This window comes from Lithobates pipiens, unplaced genomic scaffold (assembly GCF_037356315.1).
Source record: "Lithobates pipiens isolate NorthernLeopardFrog02 unplaced genomic scaffold, aLitPip1_a1.2 Scaffold_1, whole genome shotgun sequence".
Classification (NCBI taxonomy): Eukaryota; Metazoa; Chordata; class Amphibia; order Anura; family Ranidae; genus Lithobates; species Lithobates pipiens.
Window position 1 is genome coordinate 227979763 of NW_027507685.1, and position 25452 is coordinate 228005214.

General features: G+C 43.4%; 2 protein-coding genes across 7 annotated transcripts in view; both read left to right on the forward strand.

Moving 5' to 3' along the window:
- Positions 1-25452, forward strand: part of LOC143984050 (class I histocompatibility antigen, F10 alpha chain-like) — a 692198-nt gene that overhangs the window by 111711 nt on the left and 555035 nt on the right. The window lies entirely within an intron of this gene.
- The window catches only part of LOC143984059 (class I histocompatibility antigen, F10 alpha chain-like), a 682453-nt gene that overhangs the window by 98414 nt on the left and 558587 nt on the right, over positions 1-25452 (forward strand). For 3 of the 6 annotated variants that reach the window (XR_013274710.1, XR_013274709.1, XM_077484380.1), the window contains exons 4-6: positions 17253-17528; positions 22447-22545; positions 25136-25165. The exons of the other annotated variants lie outside the window; for them this stretch is intronic. Coding sequence is in view for 1 of the 3 variants with exons in the window: in XM_077484380.1 (XP_077340506.1) it covers positions 17253-17528; positions 22447-22545; positions 25136-25165 (405 nt within the window). In the remaining 2 variants the exon portion in view is untranslated. The remainder of the gene's footprint in view (positions 1-17252; positions 17529-22446; positions 22546-25135; positions 25166-25452) is intronic. 6 annotated transcript variants of the gene reach the window in all.

The following is a 25452-nucleotide window of genomic DNA, read 5'->3' on the forward strand; positions in this document are numbered from 1 at the left end:
TTTATCCGTGATGGTTCTTTACCTTCCCTTCTTCACCTAAATTTTGTGTCTTTTTGCCCTCTTCTCAGGCATACCGACCAGCTAGGCCAAGGCACACCTCAGGCCTTGGTTCTTAGGAGTATCGCATTTCCCGCTTGAAGACTCTGACTACAAGTTGTAAGGCTGGCCGCAGGCCAGCCTGGATTTGTAGGAGGAGCCTGAGAGGGCTATTTAAACCTCCTCCTCTGTCAGGGCCAGTGTCGTTAGGATTTCTGGGTTCCCACCCACCCGTTCCCCAGTTTTCATACATTCTCATAGTATTTTGTTCTTATTCTTACATTCAGGGTATGCCCTCTTCTCAGGCATACCGACCAGCTAGGCCAAGGCACACCTCAGGCCTTGGTTCTTAGGAGTATCGCATTTCCCGCTTGAAGACTCTGACTACAATGATATTTTATCCTCCTGCAACTGTCTCTGAAATCCTTGTACCTCGGTCATTGATCTAGTCTTTTATTGCCAGGGGTTCAATTGCAAGGGCAAATAATAAAGCAGACAGGGGCCATCTCTGCCTTGTTCCTCTCTCAAGCCGAAAAAGACTTGAGTATTCATTATTGATCTTTACCTTTGCGCGTGGTTCAGTATAAAGTATTTTCACCCACCTAATAAATGAAGAGCCAAAGCCAAAACTCTCAAGTACTCTCCATAAATAATCCCATTCTAGGGTGTCGAAGGCCTTGGCTGTGTCCAAGGCTAACACAGCCCATGAACCCTCCTCATCTGTTGGAATCTACATATTTAAGAAAACTCGCCTAATATTAACGCTGGTCGACCTATTGGGGATAAACCCTGACTGATCCGAATGTATCAGATTTTGTATGTGTCTGTTTAGACGAGTTGCTAGAATTCTAGCTAAAATTTTCACGTCCGTACAGAGAAGAGAGATAGGGCGATAAGATGAAGGTTCTAACGGATCTTTCCCCTCCTTATGAATTACAATGATGTTAGCTTCCGACATTGATGTGGGCAGACCCCCACTGGATAGTGCCCACTCGAAAGTTTTTCGTAATTCCGGGAGCAGAACCTCCCAATATTTTTTATAAATTTCTATGGGGAGCCCATCTGGATCTGGGGCTTTCCGATTGGACATCCCAGCTACAGCACAATGGATTTCCTGCAGCGAGATTGGAGCTTCTAACTCTCTTTTAGCCTCTGTTGATTTGGTCGGGGTTTATATTTCCTGAAGAAAATCATCAATTTTCTCCCTCCCTTGCTCTCTATTGGATGTATAGAGAGATTTATAATAATTACTAAATACTTGAATTATCTCTCCTACATCCGTCGTAATCCCTCCTCCTGGGGCTCTGACCGCAGAAACAACTGGAGGGGAGGTGTTAGCTCTAATCAAAAAGGACAGCATACGACCGACTCTCTCTCCTTCTCCAAATTGACATTGTTGCTGAAATATTCGTTTATTCTCTGCCTTCCTCATGATGGTCATTTTGTAAGCCCGTTGTCTTTCTAGCCAATCGTTCTGGGTATCAAAGGTTGGATTCATCACATAGGACCTTTCTGCAAGCAGCATCTCTTTTCTAACATCAATCTCCCTCCTTTTAGAAATCCCCTTCACTCTTTCTACCTGTTGAATTAAAAGGCTCCTGAGGTAGGCTTTCAGGGAGTCCCAGACCACCCCCCACGACACTGTACCAGTATTCATTTGGACAAATTCTTGCAGTTTTTCTACTATTCCTCCAGAGCTGCCCATCAGTTCTAGCCAAGTTGTAATTATTCTCCACTCGATGCGTTGGGCTTTACCCCCAGCATTTACAACCAACGACAGTGGGGAGTGATCAGAGACCCCTCTTGGGCCATATTCTACACTCCTTATCAACGGAAATGCTTCACTATTAGCTAAGGCCATATCAATTCTAGATGAGGTAAGGTGAGTACCTGAAAAACAAGAATATTGGTGCTCTTGCAGATATCGGGTTCGCCATATATCAAATAGTCCCGTTTCAGATAAAAAGCAGGATAAGCGGCCCTCAGCCGCTGTGTTAGGACTGTTCCCAGGTGGGAACCTATCTAAACCTCTGTCTAAAACTTAATTGAAGTCCCCCACCACAATAATGGGGATACCCACTTTGTTTAATGTAAATGCCACCAGTTCTTGTGATACCTCAAAATTAAATAGGGGGGTATATAGATATTCACTAAAATATATCATTTATTCTCAATTGAGCAGAACAGAAAAACAAACCGGCCCTGTACATCAATGTGACTTTCTCAGCAGGAGAAGATTAATCCTTTCCCCAATCATTACGCTCACTCCCCTCGAGTAGAAGGTGTGAACTGAATGATATTGGGAACAAAATTTCTGACTACGCAATAGCGGAATGGTATCCTTGGTCAAATGCGTCTCCTGGAGAAAAAGGAGTCTGGGCCCTGACCCCTCTAATACGGACAGAACTATCTTTCTTTTGATTGGGTCCCTCAGGCTTCGGACATTCCAAGAAACTATACTAAAGGTTTTATCCTGCATATGCATAAAAAACGATATTTCAAAAATAACAAAAAGAGAAAAAAAAACGTATCAGGGTCAGGCAAGTTAGTGAGAGTTCTATGGACCCTCCCCAAACCAGTCTGACCCTCCACCCATTTGTGTTCCTTCTTCTTCTTTAATGTACAATCCAACCATTTCTCTAAGTATATCTCAAAACATATCCATATCAGTGTTAATCTTTGTAGTGCCTGAAATACTTGAGGTGCACATAATAAATATGGTGCATCCACCCCGAGCCCACCCTCCCTTACCCTCCCACTTCTGTCCACTTGGGCTACCCATCAAGGGTTTTCTCGTGACCCTACCATACCTATCCCCTCTTACATCCCATCCTTGTAGTCTCAAGTTTATAAGTGCAAAGTGTATCCAAAATGGGAGCCTCATTTGCTCCTTAACAAAACATACAAATCAAGATGCACTCACCCTCCTCCACACTGGATTTCCTTTTATTCCTATCATTATTATACCGTTATACCATTTTATACCATTTTAAAGTGTTATTGAAAGAAAAAAAGAGAAAGAGAAAAAAAAAATTCTCCATTTTCTTTCCCCATTTCTCCTATTACTTTACACAAAAAAAATCACAATAGAACAATATAATCGCATAAACAAGTCGCAGGTCACAAGACCGTCTTGTTTTCCTCAAACCAATGGTCTGCCTCAGCTGGAGTATTAAAAAAAATACGCTTGACCCAGGGCTGATACTCGTAAATGTGTTGGATACAATAATGCATATGTTACCTTGTACTTAATGAAAATACGTTTGATTGGTATAAATTCAGCCCTACGCTCTGGGGAGAAATCAGGGTAAAAAGAGATCTTAGCCCCATTATACATAATATCTCCCATCTCCCTGGCTTTCCGTAACAAGGCCACCTTGTCATTGTGATTCATAAATTTCAAAAGAAAGGGTCTGGGATGGCCTCCCATTTGGCGCATAGTCAAAGGAACACGATGCGCCCTCTCAAGACAAAAAAGGGAGAAAAAAATTGCAGAGCCTAGTATATCCCTGAGCCACCTCTCCAAAAACACTATAGGGTTTGAACCCTCACTTTGCTCTGGGAGGCCTAACACTCTAACATTATTTCTGCGATTTCTGTTTTCGACACACATCAAGTTTTTCTGCCTGCATGTCCACTTTCCCCTTCAACCCCTTTATTTCACGCGACAGTGGAAACACATCATCCTCTAACGCAGGGCTCGACAAAACCCGGGCGCCAGGTCGCATTGGCGACTAGAATTAGCGACTGGCGCCTGGGGCAGCACAGCTGGGGGTATCCTGTCTCCGTGGACCCCCCCAGCGTGATTGCGTCGGGCCGCGCCGCCGGCGGCCGGTAATTGAGCCCCCGGCTTTGAGGCCTTCTGTGATGCTAGCTATTCCCTTCTGTGATCCTATTCCTTCTGGAATCTGGCGCCATCTTGTGGTGGCCGTTGGAATTACAACCATTAATGCTAATAGATCTCCTTCCATTTACTTAGAACACCTAAACATTACATACACACACATACATATATATATATATATATATATATATATATATATACATATACACACATACACACACTTTTTTTTTTTCTTTTTTATTCTAACACCCTAGAGAGTAAAATGGTGGTCGTTGCAATAATGTCTGTCACACCATATTTGCACAGCATACTTACAAGCGCACTTTTTTTTTGGGAAAAAATAATTTATTTAATAAAAAAAAATAAGACAACAGTAAAGTTAGCCCAATTTTTTTTTATATTGTGAAAGATAATGTTACGCCGAGTTAATTGATACCCAACATGTCATGCTTCAAAATTGCGCCCGCTCATGGAATGGCGACAAAATTTTACCCTTTAAAATCTCCATAGGCAACATTTAAAAAATTCTACAGGTTGCACGTTTTGAGTTACAGAGAAGGTCTAGGGCTAGAATTATTGCTCTCACTCTACCGATCGCAGCGATAGCTCACATGTGTGGTTTGAACATCGCTTTCATATATGCGTTCGCTTCTGCACGCAAGCTTGGCGGGACAGGGCACATTTAAATTTTTTTTTGTTTTTCTTATTTTAACTTTTATTTTTTATTTTTTTTCACTGTTCTTTTAAAAAAAAAAAAATGTGTGTCACTTTTATTCCTATTACAAGGAATGTAAAAATCCTTTGTAATAGAAAAAAGCATGACAGGTCCTCTTATATATGAGATCTGGGGTCAGAGAGACCTCACATCTCATATTTACACTAAAATGCAATTAAAAAAAAATCGTCATTTGAAAAAAATAAAACAAATAAAATGTCCCTCTAATAGCTATGGGCAATGACTTGGAGACAGGTGAGGGGCTGGGGGCGCATCTTTCCCTCACTCATCTCCATGTCAGGCCAGGGACAGGTCCAGATCGCCGTCACGGACCTGGCTCCTAACTTTTTTAGCTGGCTCCTAGATTCCAAGCAAATTTGTCAACCCCTGCTCTAACGTGCTTATTCTTTCCTCTAAAGCTGAAGTCTTTTCCGCAATCCTACACAGTTCTTGTCCTGTGGAATGCAGTTCCTCCTTTATACTCTTCAGCTGGATATCAAGACTATCAATTGAAACCTTTCAAGTTTTTACCACATCAAAAATGTCATTCAGTAAGGGGTTATCACTCACAAATATAGAGTCCACCATCGGGGGAACCGTTGGCACCTCTAAAGCTTGAGTAGACTTTGAAGGCACAGCTCCAATTTTTGCCCCCCCCCACCCCTTTAGAACTCAGTTTTGTTGATTATGGGGTAGATGGGTTAGAAGAAGTCTGTCCTTGGCTCCTTCTATCTGAAGAAATGCCTGTAGTCATCTTAGCTTGCGGCAGCCCCTGCTGGACCCCCCCCTTTAACCGGCGACACTACAGTTGCATGGGCATATTTCTCCAGTTTCGCAGCCGCTGCTGCTGCAGTCTGGCTCTAACAGATCGTGCTGGTAAGGCCCCCTCCGGTGGTGGCAGATCCTCTGCCGCTCTCCTCCTAGACATCTTAACTTTAGATGGAGCTTACAATGCCATGCTCAAAACTAGTATATATTGTCCTGCGATTTCATGCAGTTTTATGCAATTTATAGTATACTATATATCTTGAATTCTATATATGTGTTGTTAATTGTACCCTTGAGTACTGGCCTTGATGCAGATCCAAAAATATTTTTTTTGGAGAGAGATAAAAGGATAAAACGTACAGTCCAGGCAGGGGGGAAAAAGAGAGATCCCAGGAAGCTAATAGAAAGTCACTCACCACCTTGTCTGAAATGCCTGCCCTTCCAGGACTAGGGCTGAAGTGATCCAAACACCGCACTCTGCCACCACAGACCCCAAGACTTAATGGGTCCTATGGGAATAACATCAATAGTGGCGTCAGCAGCTGTAAGGGGGAGAGCAGATATCACACCAAGATCACATGGAGATAATGCTGCGGGGGCGCTCGAGCAGCACAAATAACACCGCCGACCCCACGCTATCAGATCCTCCCGTCTAAGCCTTCCCTCTCTCAACACAAACAGCTGAGCACCCGAGCGGAGCAGATCAGGAACCCAGGTTCTGAAGGGAGAGGCACCTCGGAGCTCACATCACACACTCTCACTCACTCTCTCCTGCATCTGGTCACTCCCTCAGCAGCCATCTTAGGTGAGGGCAAGGAGCAGCATGCTCTCCTGTAGCTTGGCGGTCATTTTCCCTGTGTTTTTGTCCTTTATACTGGACGCTCGGTGGCCATTTTCTTGAAGCCTGAGCACATTTTTTTGGTCAGTCTCTAGGAGCAGCATGCTTTCCTGTAGTCCAGCGGCCATTTTCCCTGTGTTTTATGTCCTTATACTGGATGCTCGGCGGCCATTTTCTTTGAGCCTGAACACGTTGTAGATACAGTGCCTTGCGAAAGTATTCGGCCCCCTTGAACTTTTCAACCTTTTGCCACATTTCAGGCTTCAAACATAAAGAAGAATCACCAACAAGTGGGACACAATTGTGAAGTGGAACGAAACCTATTGGATTTTTTAAACTTTTTTAACTAATAATAAAATGAAAAGTGGGGCATGCAAAATTATTCGGCCCCTTTACTTTCAGTGCAGCAAACTCACTCCAGAAGTTCAGCGAGGATCTCTGAATGATCCAATGTTGTCCTAAATGACTGATGGTGATAGCCAACCCGTTCATCTAAGGCAGGGATCCTCAAACTACGGCCCTCCAGCTGTTGCGAAACTACACATCCCATGAGGCTTTATAAAAATCTGACATTCACAGACATGACTGGGCATGATGGAAATTGTAGTTCCTGAACAACTGGAGGGCCGTAGTTTGAAGACCCATGATCTAAGGTGTTCACATATCTGACTAATTTTGATAAGTTCATTTACAAGGAATGGGGTTGACCGCAACAGACCTTTTCAGTCCCCAAATACATGGTGGTGCGTTACCCCTTTGAGGAGAGCCTTCTCAAAAAATGGTCGACTCCTCCAGTCGTGGACCCCCCGGTATCCAGGTTAAACAAAGTAACCACAATCCCGGTAGAGGGGACTCCTGCATTTAAGGACCACATGGACAGGAAGGCCGAGGCAGTGGCTCGTTCCTTGTTTATGGTTGTGGGGTCAACCATGCGACCAGTACTGGCATCTGAACTTGTGTCGCAGACACTAACTGAGTGGGCAAAACTGTTGCACCGCGAACTGGGAGAATAACAGGCTTCTCCTGTCTGCGTGGAACTAGCAGACCAACTAGTGCAAGGCCTTAAGTACGTTTGTGACGCGGCCCTGGATAATCTTCCGCTGTTATCCAGGGCTTCAGTGTCAGCAGTGGTGCTGAGCCGCCTGATTTGGTTAAAATGCTGGTCTGCTGACCAGGCATTCAAAAAAGCCCTGACCGTTAACAAGCCTACGAGCAAAAGTGCTACCGCATGAAGGTTTGCCCCCCACTGTCAGCTGTCCAACCAATAGGTCTGCGATCTGATTTCCTCCGGCTACAAGATAGAGTTCCTCTCTTGGGCGCAAAACAGATTCTTCCCCTCCAGCATACCCATACTACTGGCTCGCCGAGAGGCCCTCTTGGGGGCGGTAAGGGACCTACTGAGTCGTAGGGGGATAGTGCCTGTTCTGGAATCGGAACGTTTCCAGGGGTTCTTCTCAAACCTGTTTGTAGTCCCCAAGAAGGAAGAGATACGTCCAATCTTGGATCTAAAAGCCCTTAATTACTTTGTGAAAGTACAGAGGTTCAGAATGGAATCAGTTCGCTCAGTAGTCGCTGCACTCCATCAAGGGGACTCCCTGGCATCCTTATACATCCAGGATGCGTACCTGCATATACCCATATGCCTCCTGCATCATAAGTTTCTGCAATTTGCCCACTACCAGTTTGTGGCTCTCCCTTTTGGTTTGGCATCAGCCCCCCAAGTCTTCACCAAGGTATTGGCTCCTGTGTTGGCATTGCTTCAGCAAAACGCGGGATCACGATCGTGGAATACCTAGACGATCTCCTCCTGAGAGCATCTTCCGCCTCAGAGTTAGAGGAGGATGTGGCGATCACCATGCAGACCCTGCAGGAATTTGGGTGGCAGTTGAACCTAAAAAAGTCGGTGATCATACCGACTCAGCATTTGGAGTACCTAGGCTTGCTGCTGGACTCCATGGAAGCGAGAGTGTCTCTCCCTTCAGACAAGCTGCAGACTCTCATCAGCAGTAAAACTGCTGATGAACCGCAATTGGTGGTTGCTACACTTCTGCATCCGAGTCCTGGGACTCATGGTGGCCTCCTTCGAGGCAGTACCATATGCCCAGTTCCACACCAGAGTCCCGCAGAAGGAGATTTTTATAAAAATGGGACAAATCTCCGTTGTCCCTGGATCGATAGATTCAGGTGAGCTAGTTAGTCAGGGATTCCCTGATCTGGTGGCTGATGTCCCGGGTACTTCAATCCGGGAATTTGTTCCTACCTCTGTAATGGGCGGTGATCACAATGGACGCCAGCCTATAGGGCTGGGGTGGAGTAATAGGTGTTCAGTCGACCCAGAGCCTCTGGTCAGCGGAGGAATCCAAGTTGCAGATCAATCTGCTCGAACTGAGAGCAATCAGGCTGTGACTTTCCACATGGTCGATAAGACTTTGAGGGCGTCCGATCAGGATCCAGTCAGACAACGCCACGGCTGTGGCATACGCCAATCACCAAGCAGAAACAAGAAGCTCAGCCGTCGCACAGGAGGTCGCTCACATACTTCGGTGGGCAGAGTAACGTGTACCGGCCCTGTCGGCCATTTACTTTCCGGGAGTGGAGAACTGGCAGGCGGACTATCTAAGTCGACAGATGCTAGACCCAGGAGAATGGGCGTTGCATCCAGAGGTGTTCAGGCTACTGTACCTGCATTGGGGCACACCAGACGTGGATCTTCTGGCCTCCCGTCTCAATTGGAAGGTGCCGAGATTCGTGTCCAGGACAAGAGATCTGTGGGCAGATGTGTCAGATGAGCTGGTGCCTCCGTGGGATCAGTACCAGCTGTTCTATGCCTTTCCTCCGCTGAAGCTGTTACCACTTCTGCTCCGCAGAGTGGAGACCATGGGAATTCCAGTCATTCTGATTGCCCCAGATTGGCCCCAGCGTCCTTGGTACACAGACCTGGTGCGCCTGGTGGCAGACGCCCCCTGGGGCGTCCCCCGCTGCAAAAACCGCCATTTGAAAATAACAGAGAGATCCCTCTGTTGACTCTTTCCCAGAAAGTGGTCTTTCTAGTAGCCATCACATCGGCCAGGAGGGTGCAGAACTGGCAGCCTTGTCCTGCAAGTCGCCCTATCTGGTTATCCACAGGATAAGGCCGTGTTGTGTCCGCAACCTTCTTCTTTTCTGCCGAAGGTGATCTCGGCGTTTCACATCAATGAAGACATCGTGTTACCATCTCTGTGTCCTAAGCCGACACATCCTAAGGAGGTGGCCCTCCATTCCCTGGACGTGGTTCGGGCTCTGAGGGTGTATTTGTCTGCCACGGCTCCCTTCTGGAAGTCACTCCTTTTTTTTTTTTTCGGTGGCTGGTCCAAAGAAAGGCATGGCGGTCTCGCCTGCGACCATTTCCAGGTGGATCCGACAGATTGTAGTACAAGCCTACGCCTTGAAGGGGCAGGTGCCCCCCTTTCCGGTCACAGACCACTCCACGAGGGCAATTGGAATGTCTTGGGCCTTCCGACATCAAGCATCTGTCGCTCAAGTGTGTAAAGCGGTGACCTGGTCGTCTGTTCACACCTTCACAAAATTCTACAAGGTAGATGTCAGTGCATCGGCTGATGCCTGGTTTGGCCACAAAGTTTTGCAGGTGGCTGTATAGTTGCAATAGCATATACAATTTTTCCTTTTTCCCTGTTTTTTTGGATAAAAACGCAGTACCTTTTAAGTAAACCACAGTTTTGGTGCATTTTGAGGGTGGTGTCTCTCTGAGGAGCACCCGGTGTTTGTGGTGGTTTTTCCACACAATGTTGATTTTGTGGGTAAAGTTTATATTAGTTCCCACTTGTCATGGTGGATGAAGTTTTTATGCTGTTGACCCACCCCTTGTTTTAGCACTGCTTGGGGACGTCCCTATGGCTAAGAGGAGCTGTGTCAGTCGGTGAATATAAGAGAAAATAGGATTTTTTGTGCTCACCGTAAAATCCTTTTCTCTGTAATTCACCGACTGACACAGGACCCGCCCCTCCTATTTTTCTTTACGTTATACTGCTTGTTGACGTACTGAGGCTGCATGGAAGGCTGGGGCGTTGTTACCTAAGGGACCGCCCCTTGGGCGGAACTCAAAGTTCTGTGTTTTTCATAACATGTTATGCCTAGTCTTCTTCCAAAGGTGGCGTAACAACCCAATGTATAAGAGAGGAGCTGTGTCAGTCGGGGAATTATGGAGAAAAGGATTTTACGGTGAGTACAAAAAATCCTATTAACTTTTTTTTCTTTCATTTATTTAATTTTTTCAACTTATTTTTTTTTTTTGTAAAAAATAAAAAACCCAGTGGTGATTAAATACCACCAAAAGAAAGCTCTATTTATGTGAATAAAATGATAAAAAAAAATCATTTGGGTACAGTGTTGCATGACCAGGCAATTGTCATTCAAAGTGTGACAGCACTGAATGCTGAAAATTGGCCTGGGCAGGAAGGGGGTAAAAGTGCCTGGTTGGCAAGTGGCTAAGTGAACCTGTTGCTTTTGTCCTGTATGAGAAATATATATGTTTTTACTAAAGCGGAACCCTAGACACGGATCAGTGCAGCTCTGTATTCATAATTACAATCTAACTTATTATTAGTTTTTAATTCAAACAGTGCAAGTACCTTAATTTGACTTGGTATCAGCCTCTTGAAGAAGAGCTCAGACTGGGAGAGGTAGAAGCAGCACAAGCTGAGCTGTAATGCTTATGTGTTAACAAATAGCATGCAGATAGGAGGAGAGAGCAGAGTGATAGAGATGAAGCTCATCAGTTTGCTGCCTCTCCTTTCACTTTCCAGTCTCAGACTGGGGATGGGAATGAGCCCTCTAAATGATATATCACTAAAGCAGAGAAATATCAGGTCCCTTATCTTCCAGGCAGGGGGTCGTGTAAATCTCCGGGATTGATGGAGAGAGAGGCAAATTCTTTAGCAGATAAAATCTTTCCCCTATAAGGATAATGTATCACCTGTGTGTATAGTGTTACTGGAGTCCGGCTTCCAGAATAAGATCTTTGGAGTAACCTTGATCTGCCGAATTGCAAAATCATTCACTCCGGAGGCATAAAATGTCGGCTTTCCTAACCACTTTCAGACCGGACCATTTTGCTGGCTTAAGACCAGACCACTTTTTGCGATTCGGCACTGCGTAGCTTTAACTGACAATTGCGCGGTCGTGCGACATGACTCCCAAACAAAATTACGTCCTTTTTTTCCCTTTTTTGGTGGTATTTGATCACCTCTGCGGTTTTTATTTTTTGCGCTATAAACAAAAATAGAGCGACAATTTTGAAAAAAATGCATTATTTTTTACTTTTTGTTATAATAAATATCCCCCAAAAATATATTTAAAAAAAACGTTTTTTTCCCCTCAGTTTAGGTCGATACGTATTTTTCTACATATTTTTGGTAAAACAAATTGCAAGAAGTGATTATTGATTGATTTGCACAAAAGTTATAGTGTCTACAAAATAGGGGATAGTTTTATGGCATTTTTATTAATAATTTTTTTTTTTTTACTAGTAATGGCGGCGATCAGCGATTTTTATTGTGACTGCGTCATTATGGCGGACACATCGGACATTTTTGACACATTTTTGGGACCATTGTCATTTATACAGCAATCACTGCTATATAAATGCAGTGATTCCTGTGTAAATGACACTGGCAGTGAAGGGGTTAACCAGTGGGTGGCAGTGTAGGGGTTAAGTGTTCCTAGGGACGTGTTACTAACTGTGGGGGGCTGGGTTTTTGTGTTAGTGAACACTGATCTTTGCTCCAATCACATGGAGCAGAGATCAGTGTCACTTGTTGCTAGGCAGGACAGGGAGATGCTGTTTACAACTCCCCGTTCAGCCTCCCCGTGAGGCTCATGGGGGTTCCGACTGGTATGCGAGTGCACCACCTGCGGCGCGCACACGATGGCAGGGCAGCATATAGAAATGGACGTACCTGTACACCAGGGGTTGACAAATTTGCTTGAAATCTAGGAGCCAGCTAAAAAAGTTAGGAGCCAGGTCCGTGACGGCGATCTGGACCTGTCCCTGGCCTGACATGGAGACAAGTGAGGGGAAGATAGCCCCCAGCCCCCCACCTGTCTCCAAGTCATTGCCCATAGCTTAGAGGGACATTTTGTTTTATTTTATTTTTTTCAAACGACAATTTTTTTTTAAATTGCATTTTAGTGTAAATATGAGATGTGAGGTCTCTCTGACCCCAGATCTCATATATAAGAGGACCTGTCATGCTTTTTTCTATTACAAGGGATTTTTACATTCCTTGTAATAGGAATAAAAGTGACACACTTTTTTTTTTTTAAAAGAACAGTGAAAAAAATAAAAATAAAAGTTAAAATAAGAAAAAAAAATGTTTTAAATGCGCCCTGTCTCGCCAAGCTTGCGTGCAGAAGCGAACGCATATATGAAAGCGGTGTTTAAACCACACATGTGAGGTATCGCTGCAATCGGTAGAGTAAGAGCAATAATTCTAGCCCCAGACCTCCTCTGTAACTCAAAACGTGCAACCTGTAGAATTTTTTAAACGTCGCCTATGGAGATTTTAAAGGGTAAAAGTTTGTCACCACTCCATAAGCGGGCGCAATTTTGAAGCGTGACATGTTGGGTATCGATTTACTCGGCGTAACATTATCTTTCACAATATAAAAAAAAAAAAATTGGGCTAACTTTACTGTTGTCTTTTTTTTTTTTGTATTAAATAAAAAAATTTTCCCCAAAAAAAGTGCGCTTGTAAGTTCGCTGTGCAAATACGGTGTGACAGACAGTATTGCAACGACCACCATTTTACTCTCTAGGGTGTTAGAATAAATAATAAAAAAAAAAATAAAAAAAATATGTTTTGTTTTGTTTTGTTTAGGGGTTCTAAGTAAAGGGATGGAGAAAGACTGGCAGGCAATCCCATTAGCATTGTTGGTTGTAATTCCAACGGCCACCACAAGAGGGCGCCAGATTCCAGAAGGAACCATAGGATCACAGAAGGCCTCAAAGCCGGGGGCTCAATTACCGGCCGCCTGCGGCGCGGCCCGACGCGATCGCGCCGGGGGGGGTCCACAGAGACGGGATACCCCCAGCTATGCTGCCCCAGGCGCAAGGTCGCTGATTCTAGTCGCCAATGCGACCTGGCGACTGGGTTTTGTCGAGCACTGCTGTACACCAATATGCCTGCCCGTGCTATTCTGCCGACGTACATTGGCGTGCGCTGGTTGGGAAGTGGTTAACCACTTCCCACCCGCCATATAACAAAATGACAGCCAGAAAGTGGTTCTGTTATCCTGACTGGGCCACATATCACCTCCAGCAGGATAAGCTGCGATCACACGCCTGCGGGGGCTCGCCGCACAGCGATCTGTGGTGTGTCAGTGTGACACACCGCATCTCTGATCGTGGTATAGAGTCTATGATGTAGGCTCTTTCCCACGTGATCAGCTGTGTCCAATCACAGCTGATCAGTGTAAACATACAAAGCTGTGTATTGGCTTTTCTTCTCACACTGACAAGGACGATTAGAGGAGAAACCATTCAGCTGCTCTCCTGATGGGGGGGTCTGCGCTGACTGAATGTCAGTGCAGCCCCCCCCCCGAGGATGCCCACTCATGACCACCAGGTGAGCCCACCGGGGATGTTAATCAGTGCCCATTAGGGATGGCACGCTGTGCCCATCAGTGAAGCCTGCCTGTGCCTCCTGATCAGTGCCGCCTATGAGTGCCCATCAGTGCTGTATATTAGTGCCTCATCACCAGTGCCACCTCATCGGTGCCCATCAGTACTGATTCATCAGTGCCTCATCAGTGAAGGAGAAAAATTACTTATTTACAAAGTTTTATAACAGAAACAAAAAACTTCCCCTTTAAAAAAAAAAAAAAAATGTGGGTCTTTTTTATTTGTAGTGCAAAAAATAACCCCAGTGGTGATCAAACACCACCAATAAAAAGCTCTATTTGTTGGGGGAAAATGATAAAAAATGTTGTTTGGGTACAGCGTCGCATGACTGCGCTATTGTCATACAAAATGTGATGGCGCTGAAAATTGGACTGGGCAGGAAGGGGGGAAAGAGCCCTGTATTGAAGTGGTTAATGATCCTGACAAATGATTGTACAGTTGTCTCTGTATGTGTGCGATCCTCTTATACAGGGCATCCGGAAAGTATTCACAGCGCTTCACTTTTTCCCCATTTTGTTATGTTACAGACTTATTCCAAAATGGATTCAATTCTTTATTTTCTCTAAAATTCTTCAAACCATTCCCCATAATGACATTGTGAGAGAAGTTTGAAATCTTTGCAAATGTAAAATAAATGGCCAGTACATAAGTATTCACAGCCTTTGCTCAATACTGAAGCACCTTTGGCACCAATTACAGCCTCAAGTCTTTCTGAGTATGATGCTACAAGGTTGGCACACCTATTTTTTGGCAGTTTCTCCCATTCTTTGCAGGACCTCTCAAGCGCCATCAGGTTGGATGAGGAGCATTGGTACACAGCCTTTTTTCAGATCTCCAGAAATGTTCAATCGGGTTCAAGTCTGGGCTTTGGCTGGACATTCACAGAAGTTTCCCGAAGCCATTCCTTTGTTATTTTGGCTGTGTGCTTAGGGTCGCTGTCCTGTTGGAAGATGAACCTTCGCCCCAGTCTGAGGTCCAGAGTGCTCTGGAACAGATATTCATCAAGAATGCCTCGTACATTGCTGCATTCATCGTTCCCTCAATTCTGACAAGTCTCCCTGTTCCTGCTGCTGGAAAACATCTCCACAGAATGATGCTGCCACCATGCTTCACTGTAGGGATGGCATTGGTCACTTGCCATTCAGGCCAAAGAGTTTTATCCTTTGTTTCATCAGACCAGATGATTTTGTTTCTCATGGTCTGAGAGTCCTTCAGGTGCCTTTTGGCAAACTCCAGGCAGGCTGTCATGTGCCTTTTACTGAGGACTTGCTTCTGTCTGGCCACTCTACCATACAGGCCTGATTGGTGGAGTGCTGTAGAGATGGCTGTTCTTCTGGAAGGTTCTCCTCTCTCCACAGAGAAACACTGGAGCTCTGTCAGAATGGCCATCGGGTTCTTGGTCACCTCCCTGACTAATGCCTCGTACACACGTTCCGATTATCGTACAACCGATCGTTCACATTTTGTTGTATACAACTAAGATCGAATACAACAGTGCAAAATGTGTGTAAGATTTTTGTCGTACGATTCTGGAAAAATCTTCCGTCGTGCGTAGCTACATATTTTAAATTATGTCAAATACGTGTGACCTGTGTGTCCTTCTGGTTTATTTTTGTTTCCGATCATGCGTGGTGTTTGTCGAATGACTTTTATCGGACGCATACTGTACTGGCTACACGATTGTCGTACGATGGGCTATCATCCGACTAAAGTTTTCCTGTTTGTCCCTTCGGATTTGGTTGGACGGACTGTCGTGATCGGCTGTCGAAAGCTGCGTACTAACAATCAGATTATCGAACGATCTGTCCGAAAGCGACTTTTGTGGTCCGATAATCGGAACGTGTGTACGGGGCATAAGGCCCTTCTCCCCCGATCACTCAGTTTGACCGGGCGGCCCGCTCTAGGAAGAGTCCTGGTGGTTCCAAACTTCTTCCATTTACGGATGATGGAGGCCACTGTGCTCATTGGGACCCTGAATGCTGCAGACATTTTTCTGTATCCTTCCCCAGATCTGTGCCTTGATACAATCCGGTCTCAGTGGTCTACAGACAATTCATTGGACTTCATGGTTTGGTTTGTGCTCTGACATGCACTGTTAACTGTGGGACCTTATATAGACAGTTGTGTGCCTTTCCAAATCATGTCCAATCAACTGAATTTGCCACAGGTGGATTCCAATCAAGTTGTAGAAACATCTCGAGGATGATCAGTGGAAACCGGATGAGAAACACCTGAGATCAACTTTGAGTGTCACGGCAAAAGCTTTGAATACTTATGTACATGTGATTTTTATTTTATTTTTTATTGATTTGCAAAGATTTCAAACAAACTTCTTTCACGTTGTCATTATGGGGTATTGTTTTGTAGAATTTTTTGAGGAAATTTTTTTTATTTAATCCATTTTGGAATAAGGCTGTAACATGACAAAATGTGGAAAAAGTGAGGCACTTTCCAGGTGCTCTGTAACTGTATACCATCAGTAGGGTAGATTGAATCAATCAATAATGAATAAATTATTACTAATACAATAGAGTAAAGTGAAATAAAAAGCATTAATGGTAAAACAATATATACAATACAGAATTGAGGTGAGCATGAGTAATACATGACATAGTAAAAAATCATAGCATAGTAACATTGTTGCACATGATTAGTAATAAACCAGCAGTAATCTCAAATTTGCCTCCAATCATCATTATCATCATGATCTACCTTTATAACCTTCTACCCATAGGTAAGAGTGCTAGGACCATAGTTGTTTGTTCCCTCTCTTCCTGTTACAATCAATTACCATTGATTATGAATTTATAATTCATTTTAGGTACCCCCAATGTATAGCTGCTCCTGATCGTGGAAACAATCCACGAAACACGTCAAGATTTTACTATTTGATGCTATGCCAGAGTAATCATGTGTCTACCATGAGTTTGACTTGTTTGAATCATCAATCCAATTTATTTTTATTTTTTTTACATATTATGTTTTTACACACATTTGAGTTTACTGCTGGTTTATTACTAATTATGTGCAACAATGTTACTATACTATGAATTTTTACTATGTCATGTATTACTCATGATTACCTCCATTCTGTATCGTATATATTGATTTACCATTAATGCTTTTTATTGCACTTTACTCTATTGTGTTAGTAATAATTCAATATTAATTGTTTCAATCTACCCTAGTGGGGTGTTTCATACAAAGTCCCATTGCCCTTTTCTCCCCCTTTCCCCTCCTTATCAATTAATAGGGATGGAGACCTGTGTACTGTATAGTCATGGCCTCATACAAAGTCCCAACCATTTTTTCTTTATATGTATACCATCAGTGTTTTTATAGATTTTATTTTTTATTTTTTTATCTCCCTCAGTGCGTCCAGAGGTGAAGGTGTGGGGTCGTGCTCAGCAAGATGGAATAACAAGACTTCAGTGCCTGGTGTACGGATTTCACCCCCGACCTGTGGATGTGAAGTGGATGAGGAATGGGAAGGACCATCTTCCTTCAGATGAAATGAGTCCAACTCTCCCCCATCCTGATGGCACCTATCAGATCAGAGTCAGTGTGGAAGTGCCAACCCAGGAAGCCGACACTTACTCCTGTCATGTGGACCACAGCAGTCTGGAGGAAGTTCTTACTAAGAAATACGGTAAGTAGAAGAAGAAAGTTTGATAAAATATCTAACCATGACTACACATGTGGTCTACTGTGCTTATAAGTTTACATACCCTGGCAGACTTTATGATTTCTTGGCCGTTTTTCAGAGAATATGATGGATAACACAAAGATTTTCTTTCACTCACGGTTAGTGTTTGGCTGAAGCCATTTATTATCAATCAACTGCATTTTTACTCTTTTTAAATCATAATGGCAACAGAAACTACCCAGATGACCCTGATCAAAAGTTTACATACCCTGGTGGTGATTTTGACTTGATAACATGCACACAAGTTGATACAAAGGGGTTTGAATGGCTATTAAAGGTAACCATCCTCACCTGTGATCTGTTTGCTTGTAATTAGTGTGTTTGTATAAAAGGTCAATGACTTTCTAGACTCCTGACAGACCCTTGCATCTTTCATCCAGTGCTGCACTGATGTTTCTGGATTCTGAGTCATGGAGAAAGAAAAATAATTGTCAAAGGATCTGCGGGAAAAGGTAGTTGAACTGTATAAAACAGGAAAGGGATATAAAAAGATATCCAAGGAATTGAGAATGCCAATCGGAAGTGAAAAATGAGGGGTTCTGTTGAAACCAAACCACGGTCAGTTAGACCAACTAAAATTTCAGAAACAACTGCCAGGAAAGTTGTTTGGGATGCAAAGAAAAACCCACAAATAACTTCAGGTAAAATACGGGACTCTCTGAAAACATGTGGTGTGGCACAATAAGGAGGCACTTGAAGAAAGATGGACTGCATGGTCCAGTCACCAGAAAAAAGCCATTACTATACAAATGCCACAAAGTATCCCACTTAAAATACGCCAAACGGCACTGAGACAAGCCTCAAACCTCCTGGCACAAAGTCATTTGGAGTGATGCTTTTTGGCCACAACCATAAACACTACATTTGGAGAGGAGTCAACAAGGCCTGTGATGAAAGGTCCACCATTACTACTGTGAAACACGGAGGTGGATCGCTGAGGTTTTGGGGATGTGTGAGCTATAAAGGCACAGGAAATTTGGTCAAAATTGTTGGCAAGATGAATGTAGTATGATCTCAAATACTGGAGGAACATTTGCATTCATCAGCCAGGAAGCTGTGCATGGGATGTACTTGGACATTCCAACATGACAATGATACAAAACACAAGGCCAAGTCGACCTGTCATTGGCTACAGCAGAATAAAGTGAAGGTTCTGGAGTGGTCATCTCAGTCTCCTGACCTCAATATCATTGAGCCACTCCGGGGAGATCTCAAATGTGCCGTTCATACAAGACAGACCAAGAATTTACAGGAACTGGAGGCTTTTTGCCAAGAGGAATGGGCAGCTTTACCATCTGAGAAGATAAAGAGCCTCATCCACAAATACCACAAAAGACTTCAAACTGTCATTGATGTTAAAGGGGGCAATACACAGTTTACATAAGTATTAATGTAAACTTTTGATCAGGGTCATTTGGATTGTTTCTGTTGTCATTATTATTTAAAAAGAGTAAACACATTTGATTGATAATAAATGGCTTCAGTCAAACACTAACCATGAGCAAATTACTTGCCATTCCCGGGCACTGACAACCCGCGCTACGCCACTGCATTCATGAGCAAGCAAAATGCTGTGTTTTTTATTTTCCTCGCATTTGATTGGATATTCTTTGTAAAGTGAAGCTTCATCTCATTAAGTACCATAAGCTCTGGAGCAACTGCACTTGCAAAGTTCACAGGCTATTGGCCTCTAGTAAATGAACTTCTCTGTGTTCATATTCACAACATGTCTTGAAAATAGAATTGCCAATCCAAAACTATTAAATCACAAATTTAATTATCAAGAAATGAGCAGCTGACACAATATTGCAGGCTATAATATAAACACAACTATATGAAAATGGCGGCTCTCCACTAATATTAAAAATAGACAGAGCCTGGAAAAGGGATGAACAAAGAAGTGCAAACCAATCAAAATTGATCAGGTAAGTCCTTAACGTCCTTAAAGTGGTTATAAACCCTTACAGACCACTTTTACCTACAGGTAAGCCTACATTAATTCTTACCTGAAGGTCCATGAAATGTCTTCTAAACCTACACTGTTTAGGAAATGTTTGCAAAAGGACAGGCACCGCTGTCTACAGAGCATGCACCATAGACAGCGGCAAACTGAGCATGCCGCTGCTAACGGCGATATGCCATTAGTGGCTGTGCACATGCACGGGAGTGACGTCATCACTGCTCCGGCCACTCAAGCACCGGAGCAGCGATACCCGGAAGACGATGGACGCTTGGTGCTACAGGGGACAGAGGTGACATCGCTGGCTCCTGTGTCAGGTAAGTGACACATAATGGGCTACTGTGCAATGCATAGTAGCCATTTATGCTTTACCTTTGCAGGGAGACAAAGAGGAAGTAACACCCATCAGGGTTTACTTCCTCTTTAAATGGATGGTAGGTGGTGCTCATAAGGATGTGTGACACAGACCCTCAAACTGCATAGTCAGTATCTGACCAAATACATTTGACCTTGCAGTCAAAAAGCACAGTCAGACATCTCCTTCTGAAATGGAACATCTCTCAGCTTCTCCCTTGGGTAAACCTATTCAGTAGTTGTTCCTACCATGGTGACCATCAGAACTCCCAATGGGTAGTAGTCAAAAAGAACGGCAGAGGTATCTCATAGTACAGCACGTTTTTTTAAAGTCCATTTAGTAAAATAATGCCTTCACATTTAAAAAAAAATAGAAAACCACATTAATAAGTTTTAATTTTTTGATACTTCATGGATTAATGTGACATATCTGTATGTATGTTTAATAATTAAAAACGACGTGATTAAAAAAAAAAAAAGAACATTTTTAAGATGGGCACTACATTTGGTGCGCAGACTTCTCCTGCTGTGACTCTACCCTACGCGTTTCATCAGCAATGACATTCTGTGGTGTTAAATGTGAGTGCATTATTGATCAGTTTTATTTGTTTTGCACTTTACATTTTTCCTAACTCTGTCTATTTTTAATATTGTGGAGCACTGTATTTGTTTTCCTATAATCTAGAACTATTATCTCCGTCACTTTTTTTTAAATATTACATTACGTAAGAACATAAGATGGTCACTGACCAATCCCTGTGATTAAGGCAAGGGGAAGCTACAGTCATGTCTGTAGCAGAAATGCAGCCAGGACCTCCGGCCACCATGAGTAAAAAATAAGTTTAAGTGTAACGTCAGTGTGAAAAAAAAAAGTGAACAGGCAGAATTTTTAATACAGAAAAGACATACTGGGGCTGATTTACTAAAGACAAATAGACGGCACTTTTCAAGTGAATTTACTCCAGACCTTAGTAAAAGAGGGACTTCTGTCATCTAATCATGTGCAAACAAAAATGTAATTGGGTATTCTTTGCAGAGTGAAGCTTCATCTTATTTTATTAAGTTCTTAAGAAAATGTCCTTGCAGAGTTCAAATTGCACTTGCAAAGTGAACAAGCTATTTGCCTTTAGTAAATAACCCCCCGATGTCTCTTCTGCATTAAAGTTGCTGTCCTGTCTGTCTGCACTGTACACTGAGCTAGTCACACACAGCTCAGGGTATAATTTCAGCAGTGCAGAGATGACTGAACACCCGAGCATGCATGGGCATGACGATCTCTCTGCCCGGCCAATCAAAAATGGCTGGGGATTGATACCTAAAATCGGTTCATTCTTATTTTACATGAGCAATGTGGCTGATTAATAAGACTGTGGGCGGTGTCCTCCTGAAGAGTGATCTGCAGTGAATCGGCCTATAAAAAGGGCATTTGACAGGGGGTGAGGAAGCATTCTGCTGCCTACTTACTGCCTGTTTTAACCTCTAAAGACCCGCACATGAACCCAAAGGGGATCATTTTTGCTGCAGCTCAATGCAAAGCATCATGGCTGCAGAATATACACCACACTGTCTGTCATGGTAGATTTAGTAGGAGCAGTTGGAGGGGGAATAAAAACGCTGCTCAACCGCACCGAGGACTGCATGTAAACAAGGTCTTAGGGCCGGGTCACACTATTGTGATGGCAGACATCGCATGTAATTCGCAGTGCACTGCTGTTCACATTACATGCAATATCTGTGCGGTGTGATGTCAGTCATACAGATAGTATGGCTGATATCGCACCGCATTCGGTGCAAACACGTACAGGACCTTTTTGTTGTTCGGACCAGAATCAGATCGCATGTGTGTTCACATATATGTAATCCAATTCATGTCCGAACTGTCAGTTCTCAGTGCAATATGCGAGCTGAAATGGGGATGTCGGTAACATATAATGACACTCTCCAGAAGTTTGCATATGACAGTGTGAACTGCCGTTCGTGTCGGGTGCGATGTGGGAACCCGCAGTTGATTCGCAGGGTTCTCGCAGTGCAATAGTGTGAACCGGCCCTGACTGTCAGATGATGTGCATTCTCTGCACTCAAACAGAACAGACTTTGCAAAGAATTTGTCAGCTGATTTCAATTGTCTTGGTAAAGACAAGCCTAGCATAAAATTCCAGGAGTTTCCTGCACCCTGGAAGACACAGGCGTTGTGTACAGCCTGCTATTCTAGAGGTTGGCTGTATGCAGCTTTATGCTTGTCAACACGGATGCTTCTGTGCATCAGCATTTACCCACAGATGTGCGTACAATGCATACAGGTACACAGAGGTTCAGCGTACGGTAATTATGTCATACGGGCATGAAGGGTACACAGTGATGCACAGAAGCATCAAAATTTATAAGAATATGACGTGGGAAAACACCCAGAATTTTACACTGGGCATATCTACGGTTTCTTCCCATCTGTGTACATGAGGTCTGATTATTACATGTCTTCTATTCTAAAGTATCTTTACCTGAACTTCTCACTCACTATTCCCACCATCTCATGGATCTCTCTTTCAGAACCTGATAATGGCCTCCCACTTGCTATGATTATTGGCATTGCCTGTGCTGTTGTCATCATTGCAGTCGCTGTTGGTGTTGGAATCTTTTGCTACAAGAGTAAGTGATTGAATTTTTTTTTATCACATGTTATTTTCTTTCACAGTATAAATCGATGAAGCTCAGAAGAATTTGATTGCTTAACCACTTACAGACCGGACCATTTTGCTGGTCAAAGACCAGACCACTTTTTGCGATTCGGCACTGTGTCGCTTTAACTGACAATTGTGCGGTCGTGCAACGTGGCTCACAAACAAAATTGACATCCTTTTTTTCTCACAAATAGAGCTTTCTTTTGGTGGTATTTGATCACCCATTGGTTTTTATTTTTTGCGCTATAAACAAAAATAATGCGTTTTTTTTTTCAAAATTGTCGCTCTATTTTTTACTTTTTGTTATAATAAATATCCCCGTAAAATATATAAAAAAAAAAAACATTTTTTTCCCTCAGTTTAGGCCAATACCTATTCTTCTACATATTTTTGGTAAAAAAAAAAAAATCGCAATAAGCGATTATTGATTGGTTTGCGCAAAAGTTATAGCGTTTACAAAATAGGGATAGTTTTATGGCATTTTTATTAATATTTTTTTTTACTAGTAATGGCGGTGACCAGCGATTTTTATTGTGACTGCGACATTATGGCGGACACATCGGACATTTTTGACACATTTTTGGGACCATCGTCATTTATACAGCAATCACTGCTATATAAATGCACTGATTCCTGTGTAAATGACACTGGCAGTGAAGGGGTTAACCAGTGGGTGGCAGTGTAGGGGTTAAGTGTTCCTAGGGTTGTGTTACTAACTGTGGTGGGCTGGGCTTTCATGTAGTGAACACTGATCTCTGCTCCAATCACATAGATCAGCGTCACTAGTTGCTAGGCAGAATGGGGAAATGCTGTTTACAATGGCATTTCTCCATTCAGCCGCCCCGTGAGACGATCGCAGGTATGCCTGCGGCGATAGAGTCCGCGGGACCCGCGACCATGCTCTCAGAGGTCCTGACCGGCACGCAAGGGCGGCGGCGGCGCGCTGGCGATGGCAGGGTGGCATTAAAGATTGGACGTACCTGTACGCCAATATGCCTGCCCGTGCCATTCTGCCGACGTACATCGGCGTGTGCTGGTCGGGAACCGGTTAAAGTGATAATTATGGAAGCCGCCATTGCTATCCCCCCCTCCCCGAGCTTAAAGTCTGGGTCCAGTACTTGAACCCTCCACTCCACTGTCTCTCACAGTATCTCTTCTCTGTCACAAGATGTCCTCAGTGTGACGGACCAAACTGGGACAGAGGCTTCTGAGAGGACTAGGGGCAAGCCTCCTATCTACTGACTATGGGCCTGGGCTTTTAAAGGAACACCACTCCTTAGGAGCTGTGTGCATTTGGGACACATGGAGTGGTCTTGCTTCAGATTCAAATCCATGTCTCCCCAAAACAGACTGGGAACTGGAGAACCCACAGCCATATTTTTTGCATCTCTGTCCAAACCAGGAATGACTGCTTCAGACTGAGACTCAGAGCAGATGGTAATCTAATCAGCTCAAGCAATCTGATACCAGGGGCTCTAGTCTGTTTATTAAGGTGTTGTGTGTTTATTAGGCACATCTCTTCCATTGTGCGCCTCCTAGGTGTGCATTCCCATTGTTAATTGAGTCCCCTATTGTTTCTGTCTGTTGGCTAATTTGGCTGACTTTTGGAGGTTCCTATGTGATGGGATTAGCCTTGTGTCAGCTCTGCCTTGTTATCTAAACCATTGTGTGATGTTTTGGGTAAATATTTGTTTTTATTGTTCATGTGGTGACTGACCATAAAAACCTGTATTTATTTTCAATAAACAGTCATTCCTTTGGTTTTATCTCCACATCTTGTCTGTGTCCGGTGATTGGGGTAAAGGGCTGATATTGGCTCTCGGTCTGCTGGAACAGTTTGGAGGGCAGGAAGCCAAGCAGTTCCGTCACATTTATTCAACCTGGGACAGCTTTTTAGGGGGCATCATTATGACACCCTGTACAGAGAGGCACTGATGTCTTAATAACAGCGCTGCTATCTGTATCATCAAGAACCACCGACTAGCAGAAAAATATTTTAAGAGAAAGAGGACCCTGCACATCATGTGACCAATTTGAAGACCCATGCAAAGGAAAAAACTAAAAGTATAAAATAGAGGGGGGGGGGGGGTCATCCAGGGGGTGTTGGGGGGGGGGAGTCACAGACCTGGAACGAGCATGCTGTAAATGAATGCCAGAAAAGTGTCCAATTCCATAACTAACTGTATCTGTTCTGTTTCACCATCTCAGACAGCACTGAAGCCAAACATGAGCAAGACAGCCAGGGAATGAGCATTCTCAAAGGGGGATTGCAGCAATGGCGGCCTTCGTTATTCTCTCATGATATTGTCTCTTTATTATTTTATCAGCATCCATAGTGTCATTTATAGAAAGTAGGGATCTGTTCTTCAACTTTTTTTTATTTTTTTTATTGCCATTTATAATTATATTAGTCAGTTTTGGGTCTTTTCTGATGGGTTATACCCCATCTGTGGATGTTTCTAGCCTCGAAATTCTGAGTTTGGATATTGGCTGACAGATTGTGATGAGTTTTTATTTAACATTTTCCTGTTTCTAACACAATAATTTATATATTTCAGAGAGGGGAGAAGGCTACAAGACCACCAGTAGTAAGTATCCCATCATGTCCTGTTCTCTGTGTTGTAGTGTACAGTGTGTAGAATATGTGGGGAGGTGAGACATCTTGCAGATCATCTTATTCTATGATACAAGTAACTTTATTATCATTACCTACATTATATGATACAAATGGAAATAACTGAGGAGATCCCCAATAGTGTCTCTCTGTACAGACTTTTCTCTGTAATAAAAAGTGCGTGTCAGAAGGATGTTCTCTCTCTGTACTTTATATAGTATTATATGATAATCATCATTTACCATGATCTCCATACAGACT